The 12,926-nt window shown below is 39.9% G+C and overlaps 1 protein-coding gene across 9 annotated transcripts in view; it reads right to left on the bottom strand.

Moving 5' to 3' along the window:
* Positions 1 to 10,018: 10,018 nt before the first annotated feature.
* RNF38 (ring finger protein 38) overlaps positions 10,019 to 12,926 on the bottom strand; it is a 129,087-nt gene continuing 126,179 nt past the window's right edge. For all 9 annotated transcript variants that reach the window (XM_055427062.2, XM_055427061.2, XM_055427060.2 and 6 more), the window contains 2 exons: positions 12,579 to 12,678; positions 10,019 to 11,272 (listed from right to left, as the gene is read on the bottom strand). In XM_055427062.2, the coding sequence (XP_055283037.1) occupies positions 11,210 to 11,272; positions 12,579 to 12,678 (163 nt within the window). In that variant the 3' untranslated portion in view covers positions 10,019 to 11,209. The remainder of the gene's footprint in view (positions 11,273 to 12,578; positions 12,679 to 12,926) is intronic.

Here is a 12,926-nt window from a genome sequence, read left to right on the forward strand (position 1 = left end):
CTTTTACTGAATCCCATAGGTCACTCCCAAGTCAGCTGTAGTCAACCACTAATCTACTTCCTTTATCTACAGATTTGCCTCTGACATTTAACATAGATGGAATCATATGATCAGTTCAGTTCAGTTGCTCAGTTGTGTCTGACTCTTTGCAGCCCCATGGACCACAGCATGCCAGGCCTGCCTGTCCATCACCAACTCCTGGAGTTTCCAACCATCTCATCCTCTGTATTCCCCTTTCTTCCTGCCCTCAATCTTTCCCAGCATCAGGGTCTTTTCAAATGAGTCAGCTCTCCGCATCAGGTGGCCAAAGTATTGGAATTTCAGCTTCAACATCAGTCTTTCCAATGAACACTCAGGACTGATCTCCTTTATGATGGACTGGTTGGACCTCCTTGCCATCCAAGGGACTCTCAAGAGTCTTCTCCAACACCACAGTTCAAAAGCATCAATTTTTCAGCGCTCAGCTCTCTTTATAGTCCAACTCTCACATCCATACACAACTCCCAGAAAAACCATAGCCTTGACTAGACGGACTTTGTTGGCAAAGTAATTTCTCTGATTTTTAATATGCTGTCTAGGTTGGTCATAACTTTCCTTCCAAGGAGTATGCATCTTATAATTTCATGGCTGCAGTCACCATCTGCAGTGACTTAGGAGCCCCCAAAACTGAAGTTAGTCACTGTTTCCACATCTATTTGCCAGGAAGTGATGGGGCCAGATGCCATGATCTTAGTTTTCTGAATGTTAAGCTTTAAGCCAATTTTTTCACTCTCCTCTCTCATCAAGAGGCTCCTTAGTTCTTCACTTTCTGCCATTAGAGTGGTGTCATCTGCATATCTGAGGTTATTGATATTTCTCCCGGCAATCATGATTCCAGCCTGTGCTTCATCCAGCCCAGAGTTTCTCATGATGTACTCTGCATATAAGTTAAATAAGCAAGGTGAACAATATACAGCCTTGACATACTCCTTTACGATTTGGAAGCAGTCTGCTGTTCCACGTCCAGTTCTAACTGGTGCTTCCAGACCCATATACAGATTTCTCAGGAGGCAGGTCAGGTGGTCTGGTATTCCCATTTCTTTCAGAATTTTCCAGTTTGTGGTGATCCACACAGTCAAAGGTTTTGGCATAGTCAATAAAGCAGATGTTTTTCTGGAACTCTTTTGCTTTTTCGATGATCCAGAGGATGTTGGCAATTTGATCTCTGGTTCCTCTGCCTTTTCTAAATCCAGCTTGAACATCTGGAAGTTCACGGTTCACATATTGCTAAAGCCTGGCCTGGAGAATTTTGAGCATGACTTTACTAGCGTGTGAGGTGAGTACAATTGTGCAGTAGTTTGAGCATTCTTTGGCATTGCCTTTCTTTGGAATTGGAATGAAAACTGACCTTTTCCAGTCGTGTGGCCACTGCCGAGTTTTCCAAATTCGCTGGCATATTGAGTGCAGCACTTTCACAGCGTCATCTTTTAGGATTTGAAATAGCTCATCTGGAATTCCATCACCTCCACTAGCTTTGTTTGTAGTGATGCTTCCTAAGGTCCACTTGACTTCACATTCCAGGATGTCTGGCTCTAGGTGAGTGATCACACTGTCGTGATTATCTGGGTCATGAAGATCTTTTTTGTATAGTTCTTCTGTGTATTCTTGCCACCTCTTCTTAATATCTTCTGCTTCTGTTAGGTCCATACCATCTGTCCTCTATTGAGTCCACCTTTGCATGAAATGTTCCCTTGGTATCTCTATCTTGAAGAGACATCTAGTCTTTCCCATTCTATTATTTTCCTCTATTTCTTTGCACTGATCACTGAGGAAGGCTTTCTTATCTCTCCCGTGTTATTTTTGGGAACTCTGTATTCAAGTGGATGTATCTTTCCTTCACTCCTTTGCTTTTCGCTTCTCTTCTTTCCACAGCTATTTGTAAGACCTCCTCAGACAGCCATTTTGCTTTTTTGCATTTCATTTTCCTGGGGATGGTCTTGCTCCCTGTTTCCTGTACAATGTCACGAACTTCCATCCATAGTTCATAAGATATAGTCCCTTAAATCTATTTGTCACTTCCATTGTATAATCATAAGGGATTTGATTTAGGTCATACCTGAACGGTCTAGTGGTTTCCCCCACTTTCTTCAATTTAAGCCTGAATCTGGCAATAAGTTCATGATCTGAGCCATAGTCAACTCCCATTCCTGTTTTTGCTGACTGTATAGAGGTCTCCGTCTTTGGCTGCAAAGACTATAATCAATCTGATTTCGGTGTTGGCCATCTGGTGATGTCCATGTGTAGAGTCTTCTCTTGTGTTTTTGGAAGAGGGTGCTTGCTATGACCAGTGCGTTCTCTTGCCAAAACTTTATTAGCCTTTTTGTCCTGCTTTATTCTGTACTCCAAGGCCAAATTTGCCTGTTATTCCATGTTTCTTGACTTCCTACTTTTGCATCCCAGTTCCCTATAAATGAAGAGGACATCTTTTTTGGGTGTTAGTTCTAAAAGGTCTTACAGGTCTTCATAGAACCATTCAACTTCTTTGGCATTACTGGTCGGAGCACAGACTTGGATTACCATGATATTGAATGTTTTGCCTTGGAAACAGAGATCATTCTGTCATTTTTGATTGCATCCAAGTACGGCATTTCGGACTCTTTTGTTGACTGATGTTGACTCCATTTCTTCTAAGGGGTTCCTGCCCACAGTAGTAGGTATAATGGTTATCTGAGTTAAATTCACCCATTCCAGTCCATTTTAGATCACTGATTCCTAGAATGTCGACGTTCACTCTTGCCATCTCCTGTTTGACCACTTCCAATTTGCCTTGATTCATGGACCTAACATTCCAGGTTCCTATGCAATATTGCTCATTACAGCATCGGACCTTGCTTCTATCACCAGTCACATCCACAACTGGGTATTGTTTTTGCTTTGGCTCCATCTGAACTGAACTGAACTTCTTTCTGGAGTTATTTCTCCACTGATCTCCAGTAGCATATTCTGCACCTACCGACCTGGGGAGTTCCTCATTCAGTATCCTATCTTTTTGTATTTTCATACTGTTCATGGGGTTCTCAAGGCAAGAATACTGGTTTGCCATTCCCGTCTCCAGTGGACCACATTTTGTGAGAACTCTCCACCATGACCTGACCGTCTGGGTGGCCCTATATACGGCATGGCTTGCTGCTGCTGCTGCTGTCACTTCAGTCGTGTCCGACTGTGTGTGACCCCATAGACTGCAGCCCACCAGGCTCCTCTGTCTGTGGGATTTTCCAGGCAAGAGTACTGGAGTGTGATTAGATTGGCTAGTTTTCTATGATTGTGGTTTCAGTCTGTCTGCCTTCTGATGCCTTCTCTCAGTGCCTACTGTCTTAGTGGTGTTCCTCTTACCTTTGATGTGGGTCTCTCTTCACGGCTGCTCCAGCAAAGCGCAGCTGCCGCTCCTTACCTTAGACGTGGGATATCTCCTCACAGCCACCACTTCTGACCTTGGACGTGGGGTTTCTTGATATGTGGCCTTTTATCTGGCTTCTTTCACTTACCATGTTTTCAAGATTCATCTGATTTTGATTTAACAAAGGTGCAATCTTGGATCAAAACACACACCTGGGACACAGGTTGCCAGGCTTGTTGCTATTTATTACCCTTAAAAAAACAATTGCTAATTTGCTCACTTACCTGATGGTACATTTCACGGTTTACTTATTTTGGTCATGTGTTTTGATAAGAAATTCTGGAATCTTGAGTTCATTCATTGAAACATTCGAACAATTTACTGAGATCAGACAAACCTGGCTTTTCTTAAAGCACCTCCATAGCTGGCTTCTGTGCAGAGGAGTGGGGACTTCCATTCAGTTGAAGACACGTAAGAGATGCAAGGGAGATGTGAAGACCCATGTGTAGCCAGGCAGAGACTTAAGGTCTGTGTCTACATGAGCCAAAGAACTCCAAGGAGACAGAGGCATGGAAGGTTCTCACCCAGAGCCTCCAAGGAAAAGCAACAGTGATTTTGAAATTCTGGTCCAGAAGTTGAGAGATTAAAATTGCTCTATATCACTGAATTTGTGGTAATCTGTGGTAATTTGACGCACTCAGAGGAAACAAATACACACAGTACATGAACTCCTGATTCTGAAGGCTTCCTGGCCTACACTGCTGCTTAACAAAAACCTGTGGAGCACATTTGTGCTGTGAACATTCCTTAGGAAGGACTTGGATCTCTCCTAATTTTGTGGGAAACAAATTTACTGAACTTGTACTCACTTTTTCCATTCTGATTTGCTTCCCTGACTAAAATTTAGCAACTTGGATTAGACAGAGGATCCAAGTTTCCTTTATTTACTCTGGAATTAGAGTAAACACAATCTATGCTCTTCCTTACTGAAATTAAAACATTGTAAGCCTGAATAGCCATAGACGGTGATCCATTTTCTTTTGGCAAGGCTGGCCTTGTTTTGGTAATGGAGTTAAGGTTATAGTCTTCTGATTTAGTTGAAGTTCAGTATGAACATATCCAAGAGTAAAAGGGGAGAAAAAGAACCAACTAAACATGTGGATACCACATTGCTTACACTGACTACAGAAATGTCTATTATTACTACCGAGAAGGATGGAAAATATAAAACTTACTCTCATCTAAACCTGAAGGTGCTGGGCTAGTGGGAAGAGGGAGGCTGTCTTAGGGTCTCTAACTTTACTATTACAGAAGGGTTGTGGGAAGGGGATTCTAACACTGAAAGGGAGGCCAAGAAAACAGCTGGTGACCATGTTGACTGTATACAATGCAGGGTACTGGGTGTTAGGCTGTAGGACCAGCCACTAAACTTTGTTCCCACGTGTAGACCAAGAAACAGAGGTTTGAAGGGAATGTGGGTTCCTTCATCCTGAGTTAATTCTCCTCATCTTTGTAGTGAGGAAAACATCTATACTGACCCTACAGCCCATTTCCAAACTGTAAGGTGACATTCTAAAACCTGCTTGAACATCTGGGAGTTCACGGTTTACATACTGCTGAAGCCTGGCTTGGAGAATTTTGAGCATGACTTTACTAGCGTGTGAGATGAGTGCAATTGTGCGGTAGTTTGAGCATTCTTTGGCATTGCCTTTCTTTGGGATTGGAATGAAGACTGACCTCTTCCAGTCCTGTGGCCACTGCTGAGTTTTCCAAATCTGCTGGCATATTGAGTGCAGCACTTTCACAGAATCATCTTTCAAGACTTGAAATAGCTCAAGCTATATAGCACAGAAGGTTTTAGAAAAGGCAGAGGCACCAGAGATCAAATTGCCAACATCCGCTGGATCATGGAGAAAGCAACAGAGTTCCAGAAAAACATCTATTTCTGCTTCATTGACTATGCCAAAGCCTTTGACTGTGTCGATCACAATAAACTGTGGAACATTCTGAAAGAGATGGGAATCCCAGACCACCTCACCTGCCTCTTGAGAAACCTGTATGCAGGTCAGGAAGCAACTGTTAGAACTGTACATGGAACAATAGACTGGTTCCAAATAGGAAAAGGTGTACGTCAAGGTTGTATATTGTCACCTTGCTTATTTAACTTATATGCAGAGTACATCATGAGGAACGCTGGGCTGGAAGAAGCACAAGCTGGAATCAAGATTGCTGGGAGAAATATCAATAACCTCAGATATGCAGATGACACTACCCTTATGGCAGAAAGTGAAGAGGAACTCAAAAACCTCTTGATGAAAGTGAAAGAGGAGAGGGAAAAGGTTGGCTTGAAGCTCAACATTCAGAAAACAAAGATCATGGCATCTGGTCCCATCACTTCATGGGAAATAGATGGAAAAACAGTGGAAACAGTGTCAGACTTTATTTTTTTGGGCTCCAGAATCACTGCAGATGCTGATTGCAGCCATGAAATTAAAAGACGCTTGCTCCTTGGAAGGAAAGTTATGACCAACCTTGATAGTATATTAAAAAGCAGAGACATTACTTTGCCAACCAAGGTCCGTCTAGTCAAGGCAATGGTTTTTCCCGTGGTCATGTATGGATGTGAGAGTTGGACTGTGAAGAAGGCTGATCGCCGAAGAATCGATGCTTTTGAACTGTGGTGTTGGAGAAGACTCTTGAGAGTCCCTTATACTGCAAGGAGATCCAACCAGTCCATTCTAAAGGAGATCAACCCTGGATGTTCATTGGAGGGACTGATGCTAAAGCTGAAACTGCAATACTTTGGCCACCTCATGCGACGAGTTGACTCACTGGAAAAGACTGTGATGCTGGGAAAGGTTGGGGGCGGGAGGAGAAGGGGACGACAGAGAATGAGATGGCTGGATGGCATCACCGACTCTGTGGACATGAATTTGAGTGTACTCCGGGGGTTGGTGATGGACAAGGAGGCCTGGCGTGCTGATTCATGGGGTCGCGGAGAGTCGGACACGACTGAGCGACTGAACTGAACTGAACTGAAGGTGACATTCAGTATCCTTGGATGTCACTATGTTCTTTTTTTCCCCCCTTCAGTCTTTCTCATTCCTACAGTTCCTGCCAGTTTGGGAGGCAGAAAGAACCACATGAAAAAGGTTAAAAGCATGTGTACTTTAGAGCAATCTTAGGAGGAGTCTACCCCACACTCTCTGTATGGGTTCAAAGTTTGTTGCTCTCTTTAGAATGCCCAATTCTCTGGTTGGCAAGTTAATCTTTTAAATAGGTATGAATCTGGAAGGTGCTATAAACAAATGTCTAATTTGGGAATTTACTGACAAACAGGAAATTCTGTTCTTAAATGTGAGCCAGGGAAGCTATATATGATGTTCGCAGAAACTAAGTCTGCTTTTCACGTATTTATGTATTGAATAGAAATAAATTACATTCAACTATACAAACAGTAAAATATTTCTAATGATACTGTAGTGTATTAAGGCATGCAATGAAAAAATTGAGAAGTCTAGGGATATCAAAGGTAATGTTCCATTATCATTAGCCTGAAGCACACAGAGACCTGAGATACTTGGTAACGACCTGACTGCAAACATTCTTAAGAATTTTCTTATGTCCCTTGGTCAGAACCAGTCGCATGGGACTCGCTGCCTACAGTAGTAGGCAGAGAGGTGAGAGAGAATGCACAGGTACCGACTGAGCAGTAAATGCCTCTGTAATATAAGACAGAACAAGTTTTGAGACATTCACAGTTCAAATGCAAACATTCTTTTAAGCATGCTGGAAAACTGAGGGACATAATCAGTGACCCTGACTGATCACTTTTCTGAGTGCTTCTGTCAAGGAAGTACTGGAGCCAAAGGACTGCTTCCTGAAAGAATTGGGTTCTATTACTTAGCCTCACTTTTTTTGGCATTCTATTTCCACTTTCAGCATGTAATCATATATAAGTAGATGGCTTTACTCTCTTTTTTTGTCAAAGGAAAGCAATTACACAAATATGTTTGGAAAATGATGAGCTCCTCTTTCCATATTATGTGGACAAGTTAGACATAATGTCCTATAGCTAATGTGAACCAATCTGCCCAACTATCTTTTGTATCTTATGGTTGATACAAATAGAAAGAACTCTAGGTACCCACTTAATGTACCTTTACTGTTCAATGAGCTTATACCATGTACACATGTGCCTACACTCAAGCTATCTTCTTGGCCTTTTTAAAGATATAAATATGTATCACATGAGTTATAAAGCAAGTTGCTTTTATGTTTCTAAGTTGTTTACACAAACACAGAAACAAAATCTGAATTACTGCCTCAAAGTCAAGTCTGGCTGCTCGGAGCTCAAGAGCTCTGTCTTCCTGCTGGAAGTCCCCTACATCCCTCCCTCCAAACACACATGACCCCTACCCTTCCCTAACACAGTAACACCAAACACAACCCAATGTTTTAAGTGTACATCATACATTTATTACCAACAACCCTCTCAACTCCAAAATTGGGCACAGGGATTAAAAATAAAAATTCATTGCACTACTTAGTAAAGCATTACTAGTAACTTTCATAAAAAATGTACAAACTTTGTTAAAAATTTATCAAGCCTTCAAATGATTTGGTTACAGATATTTATAATACGTACATTTAAAACTATATGTTAACTGATACAATGGAGTATGATTTGAGGAAATGACTCAGCAAATGATTCCAAAATACACCCCTGTGAGCTTTCCATAATCTGAAACAAACAGCAAAATGAGGTAACCAAATGTACCAACAGGGGGAAAATAGCTTTCTAATAAAGGCCTAAAGATATCTGTGAAAAATATTCTCATGAGTTGGTAGATCTCATTTAAAATATTATAAGAGGCCCAAATATAAGAATCTTAACAAATCACATTTCAGAGAGTGTATAAAATCTAAATAGGCTTTCACATTTTCTAGATTTTGCTCAAAAAATTCAGGACAGAAAATCCTAATGAGATCTTGATACCTGGAGGCCTTGTTTTTTTTTTTTTTTTTTCCTTTTTGGGGAAGAGGGGGTGCTAAAAACAAAGGTGGTATTTCATGCAAAGGAAAACAAAAAAAAAACACAGCAGAGTTAAGGTGGTAAAGCCAATATTGTTTAGGAGTAAAGGGGAAGAAGGCAAGAAACCAACATCTGCCTGCTATCTGGTGCATCACCTAAGGAGTCAACAGCTGGGTACAAATCAACTGTTCTTTCTCTTCTGCTAGCCACACAGTTGCTAACTGTGGCTAGGTTGAGCTGGTTTGGAACACATGCATGTACGCTCCTAATACACACTAACTACTTAATAAGCAAATCTGCACACATCTCTAAGAGCCCCATACGAAGAAAAGACATTCCCAAAGAGAGATCAGCCACAAGAGTGCAACAATTCTGGATTTTACCAAAATAGACCCTGCTGCCTCCTAAATTGCCAACGGCCTCTCAAAAATTTAATGGAAAAGGGGTAGTATGACAAGAATTCATCATCCCAGAGAGGGAAGAAAGAGCTACTTTTCCTAGTCATTAGTACAGTGTGCCTTGTTAATTATCTATATAAATTAGAAAAAGTGCTTTACTTGCATGCTTCAATAAAATGAATACTGAGTGTAGTAATGTTATGTTAGATCTGTACAGATATAAATTTTTTGCAGCTATATAAAAGAGTCTATGTATAAGATGGGCTTTTGCCATTTTAAACATGATTTTTTAATTAAAAAAAATAAAGATTAAACTATACGTGATTTGTAATGTAGTTGATTATTACGCCAATAATTTTGGTCTTTAACACACTTTATTCATTAGGAACAGGTAGGAAATATGCTAATGATTTAAAAGTAACATGTGCATTTTACCACTGTTTAGATGTATTTCTGATGCACTGACAAATACAGGGGCAAACAAAGTATGCAAAATCCTACTTGTAGGACTAGATAGAGGCAACAGTGTCTGGAAAAGGGCAAAATTGTGCTTCTGTGTGAATTGACTTTACTGAACTCTAAGCTGTGATGAGCTTATAGTCTTCAAGGGAAGGCAAGTAGCATGGCAGTAACAAGTAGTTAACACTGTCTTGAGTAGAAAACGGACACAGAGCCAACTGAAAGCTGAGGTTGGCAGCAAGTCATCACAGTCCTGACTAGAGAATTGCAGCTTGTGCTACTGCAAACAGAGCAAGGACATCAACTGCAGGAAGAGGCAGTTAACGGTGAAGACACTAGAAGAATGAGAGGGGAATTCAAACATTGCTAGAAAAATGACTTTAAACAATCTGAATTATGCTTCAAGGAACCTATTAAAAAAAGAAAGAAACCCACACAGCTATGTATTCTTTTCAGAGCAATTAAATGCAGGTCAATTCCTGTTTTACAGAATTATTTTTTATACAAAAATCAAATCTTCATTTATACTGCAAGTATTCTGGACACCTGTTATATTAATTTTTTTCTCATTCAGCAAAAAAGAAAAGTGATAAAACATCAAAGCACACCAGGTCTAAGGAACTTGAGCTGTCACAGCACTTGATCCATCCTGGAAACGAGGATTTCGATGAGAAGCACGTTTACTGAGGGGAGAAGAACTAGACAACTTTCAGAATTGGAGCTTGGCAGAATAGAAATATAGTTCTCTTAAAACAATTTAGTTGCCTATGGGAGCTTGAACAAATAACATATCAGAAGTCAAGCTGAGTTAACAGATTTTTTTCTGGTGGAAGTAGAGGAGGTGAGACTTCATGGGACCAGTGGTATTCTTAGAAATATATTACTCAAATATCTTCAGAATAGACTACAAACCTAAACATTAAAAGAAGAAAAAAAAAAATCACAAGCACTTCCGGCTAAGAAGCTTATTGAAAATGTAAAGGAAAACCAAGAAAGTATCGACATTCAAATCACTGACTGAAATGCTAATATTGCTAACTGATGATGTATGATATTGCACCTTCTTTTTGGAAACAGCAAGTTGGGAGATTTAAAATTTTCTTTTTCACGACAAAAATCAAAATTTCAGGTTCATGGAGTGAGAATCTATTACACTTTTTCCTTAAGTGACCCAGTTGGGACCACCAACGAAAAGAAGGTGACAGCTGCCTGAAGCAAAGGAAGAAGGCTTTTCTCATTCCATTCACTGGGAGGGAAGGGGATGGAGTATTCAATGCTTATAGTTGATGCACCCTTAGCAATCAGTGTGCAACAGCAAACACAAGGGGAAAAACCAGTGTACAGTACTAGTGCTGTTTAAATAACACACCAGATCATACATTGCAGCATAATTAAAACTACACACACATTCTTGGTACATGCTGGTATATAGGATCTCATACACACGTTAGCTACCATGCCCTCACACAAGTATTTTCACACATTCTCTCTCTCTCACACACACAGACACATTTACCATCAACAGTCATACGCTGCACTCATTTCCACTCACAGTTTCTGAAGGCTCTATATAAGGTAGATTGCTATATCATCTGGAGCTACCACTTTTTATGAAAGCACATGCTAAAAGATCACGTCCACTGTAATCTTGCAGCAACACTCGGAATGATCACACAAAAACCAGGGAATGTTAGTGCACACACAAAATTAAGCTAAAGAAAAAGTCTTTGGAGTTCCAATCACACGGTTAGTATAACAATCCCATAATTGTGAAGACTAATTGTAAGCTTTTATAGTTGATTAAGTCACACAGTGCAAAGAAAGGTCCATTGACCCTTTTGGTAAAGGGAGGGCTGGAAGCCACACAGATTAAGTTCAATGGATAGTCCGTATATACATGTGATGAGGAACACCCAAACTAAATTTGTGCTCTTAGGTTGGTCATTCTGAATCCCGATGCACTTCTGAAGCATCAGCTCGGCAGATTGGGCAAGTACGATTTGCCTAAAAACATAAAAGAGAGCACTTGTCTGAATTTTGACTTATACAGTGAAACATATTAAAAGCAACAGAACTATTTTTACTTTCCACATAGTTTTTACATTCTTTGTTCCTTTAAGAAAGTACAATCATTTAATCTCTTAAAAATAGTCCACAAACCTCTGAAACAATAACAGCCTATGAATAATTCTTTATTTGGTTTGTTTGAACATAGACAAGACTATCCTATCCATCAACACTTCAGACAAATGTAATAACTGGCTTAAAATTAAAACTCCATCTCAACAAATGGCACTACCATTCGTTGTGCTGCTAAAATCAGAAACATAAGCAACACCTGCTCTCTGATGTTCCACAAAGCATTTTTATCAAATGCTCTCATTTCTATATTATGATAGCTCTCAAGTCAAGTACTCTTCTTTTCATCCAGCTTCTACTATTTTTCTCCATCTGGCCCAGTACATCCTTATTTTATCAATCTCCTCTATTATCTTCTCCAAAGAGTGGCCCTGATCTTTCTAAAACATGCTTTCAGGATCCAGTCCAAACTCTCACACACTTTACAGTGACTTGGCAAAAAGCTGACTCCTTGTTTTACCTCTGAATCCCCTTCTCTTGCTACTCTCCCTCACACTCTAGCCATCAGCCACATGGAACCCATGGGTTTCTGGTCATCCTGTTCTCACACGTCAGGGCTATGCATATATAATAACTTCCATTTTCTAAAAAGCTTAGACTCCTTGCCTTAGGACTCAGTCTGGACAAAACTGGGTACCCTTAATCTGTGTTCACATGGAAGACTGATTCTATTTTAACTTATCTGTCTTCCTCACCAATTGTCAAGTTATCTAAGCCAGTATTATCACCTCCTACTCAGAATAATCTAAAACAAACCAACCCTAAAATTGACTTAAATTATTTTACTGTATCACATTTTTATCCTATTAAAAAAAACTTTTTTTGGCAACACCCCACGGCATGTGTGACTTTAGCTCTCCAACAAGGGACTGACCCTGCGCCCCTTGCATTGGAAGGCAGTCTTAACTCTGGGCTGCCAGTGAAGTCCCTTTATCCTACTATTAAAAAAAAGAAGAAAGTAAGAAATCCCTGAAATAATTTCACCCTGGCATACCATCAGAATTTGTGTCCTTGGAAATTTCCTTCTCATATACACTAAGGAAAAATGGTCAGAATTGTGAAAGCTGTGTTTCAATTTAATCACCCTCCACCAAACCATGGACTTACTCTATATGAAACTATGGTCAGTAAGAAAATTCAACGTCATTCTTTTCAGATGCCATCATTTTACCTTAAGCCATTTGTCGACACACTTGGCATGGAACTCATGGTTACAGGGTAAAACTCTAAGTAGCTGCCTTGACTCAAAATCACACATGCATACTACACACCTGAAATAAACCAGAAAGATTGTTTAACCATAAAACCAAGTAATTTCTATTTTGTTACAACTATTGAAACCATCAAGCCATTTACTATCTCACTTATCAAAATACCATTTAAATTTTAAGACTAAAATAATCACGTATCAAAATACCATCTAAACTTTAAAATAATCGATCAAATACCTTAAAAAAAACATGATGTTAAGACATTTAAATTTAGTAAGAGTGCTTTGTTTTGCTTAGTGAGAGATCAA

Source organism: Moschus berezovskii, chromosome 7, assembly GCF_049115385.1.
Source record: "Moschus berezovskii isolate FMDL1 chromosome 7, NW_MosBer_1.0, whole genome shotgun sequence".
Taxonomy (NCBI): Eukaryota; Metazoa; Chordata; class Mammalia; order Artiodactyla; family Moschidae; genus Moschus; species Moschus berezovskii.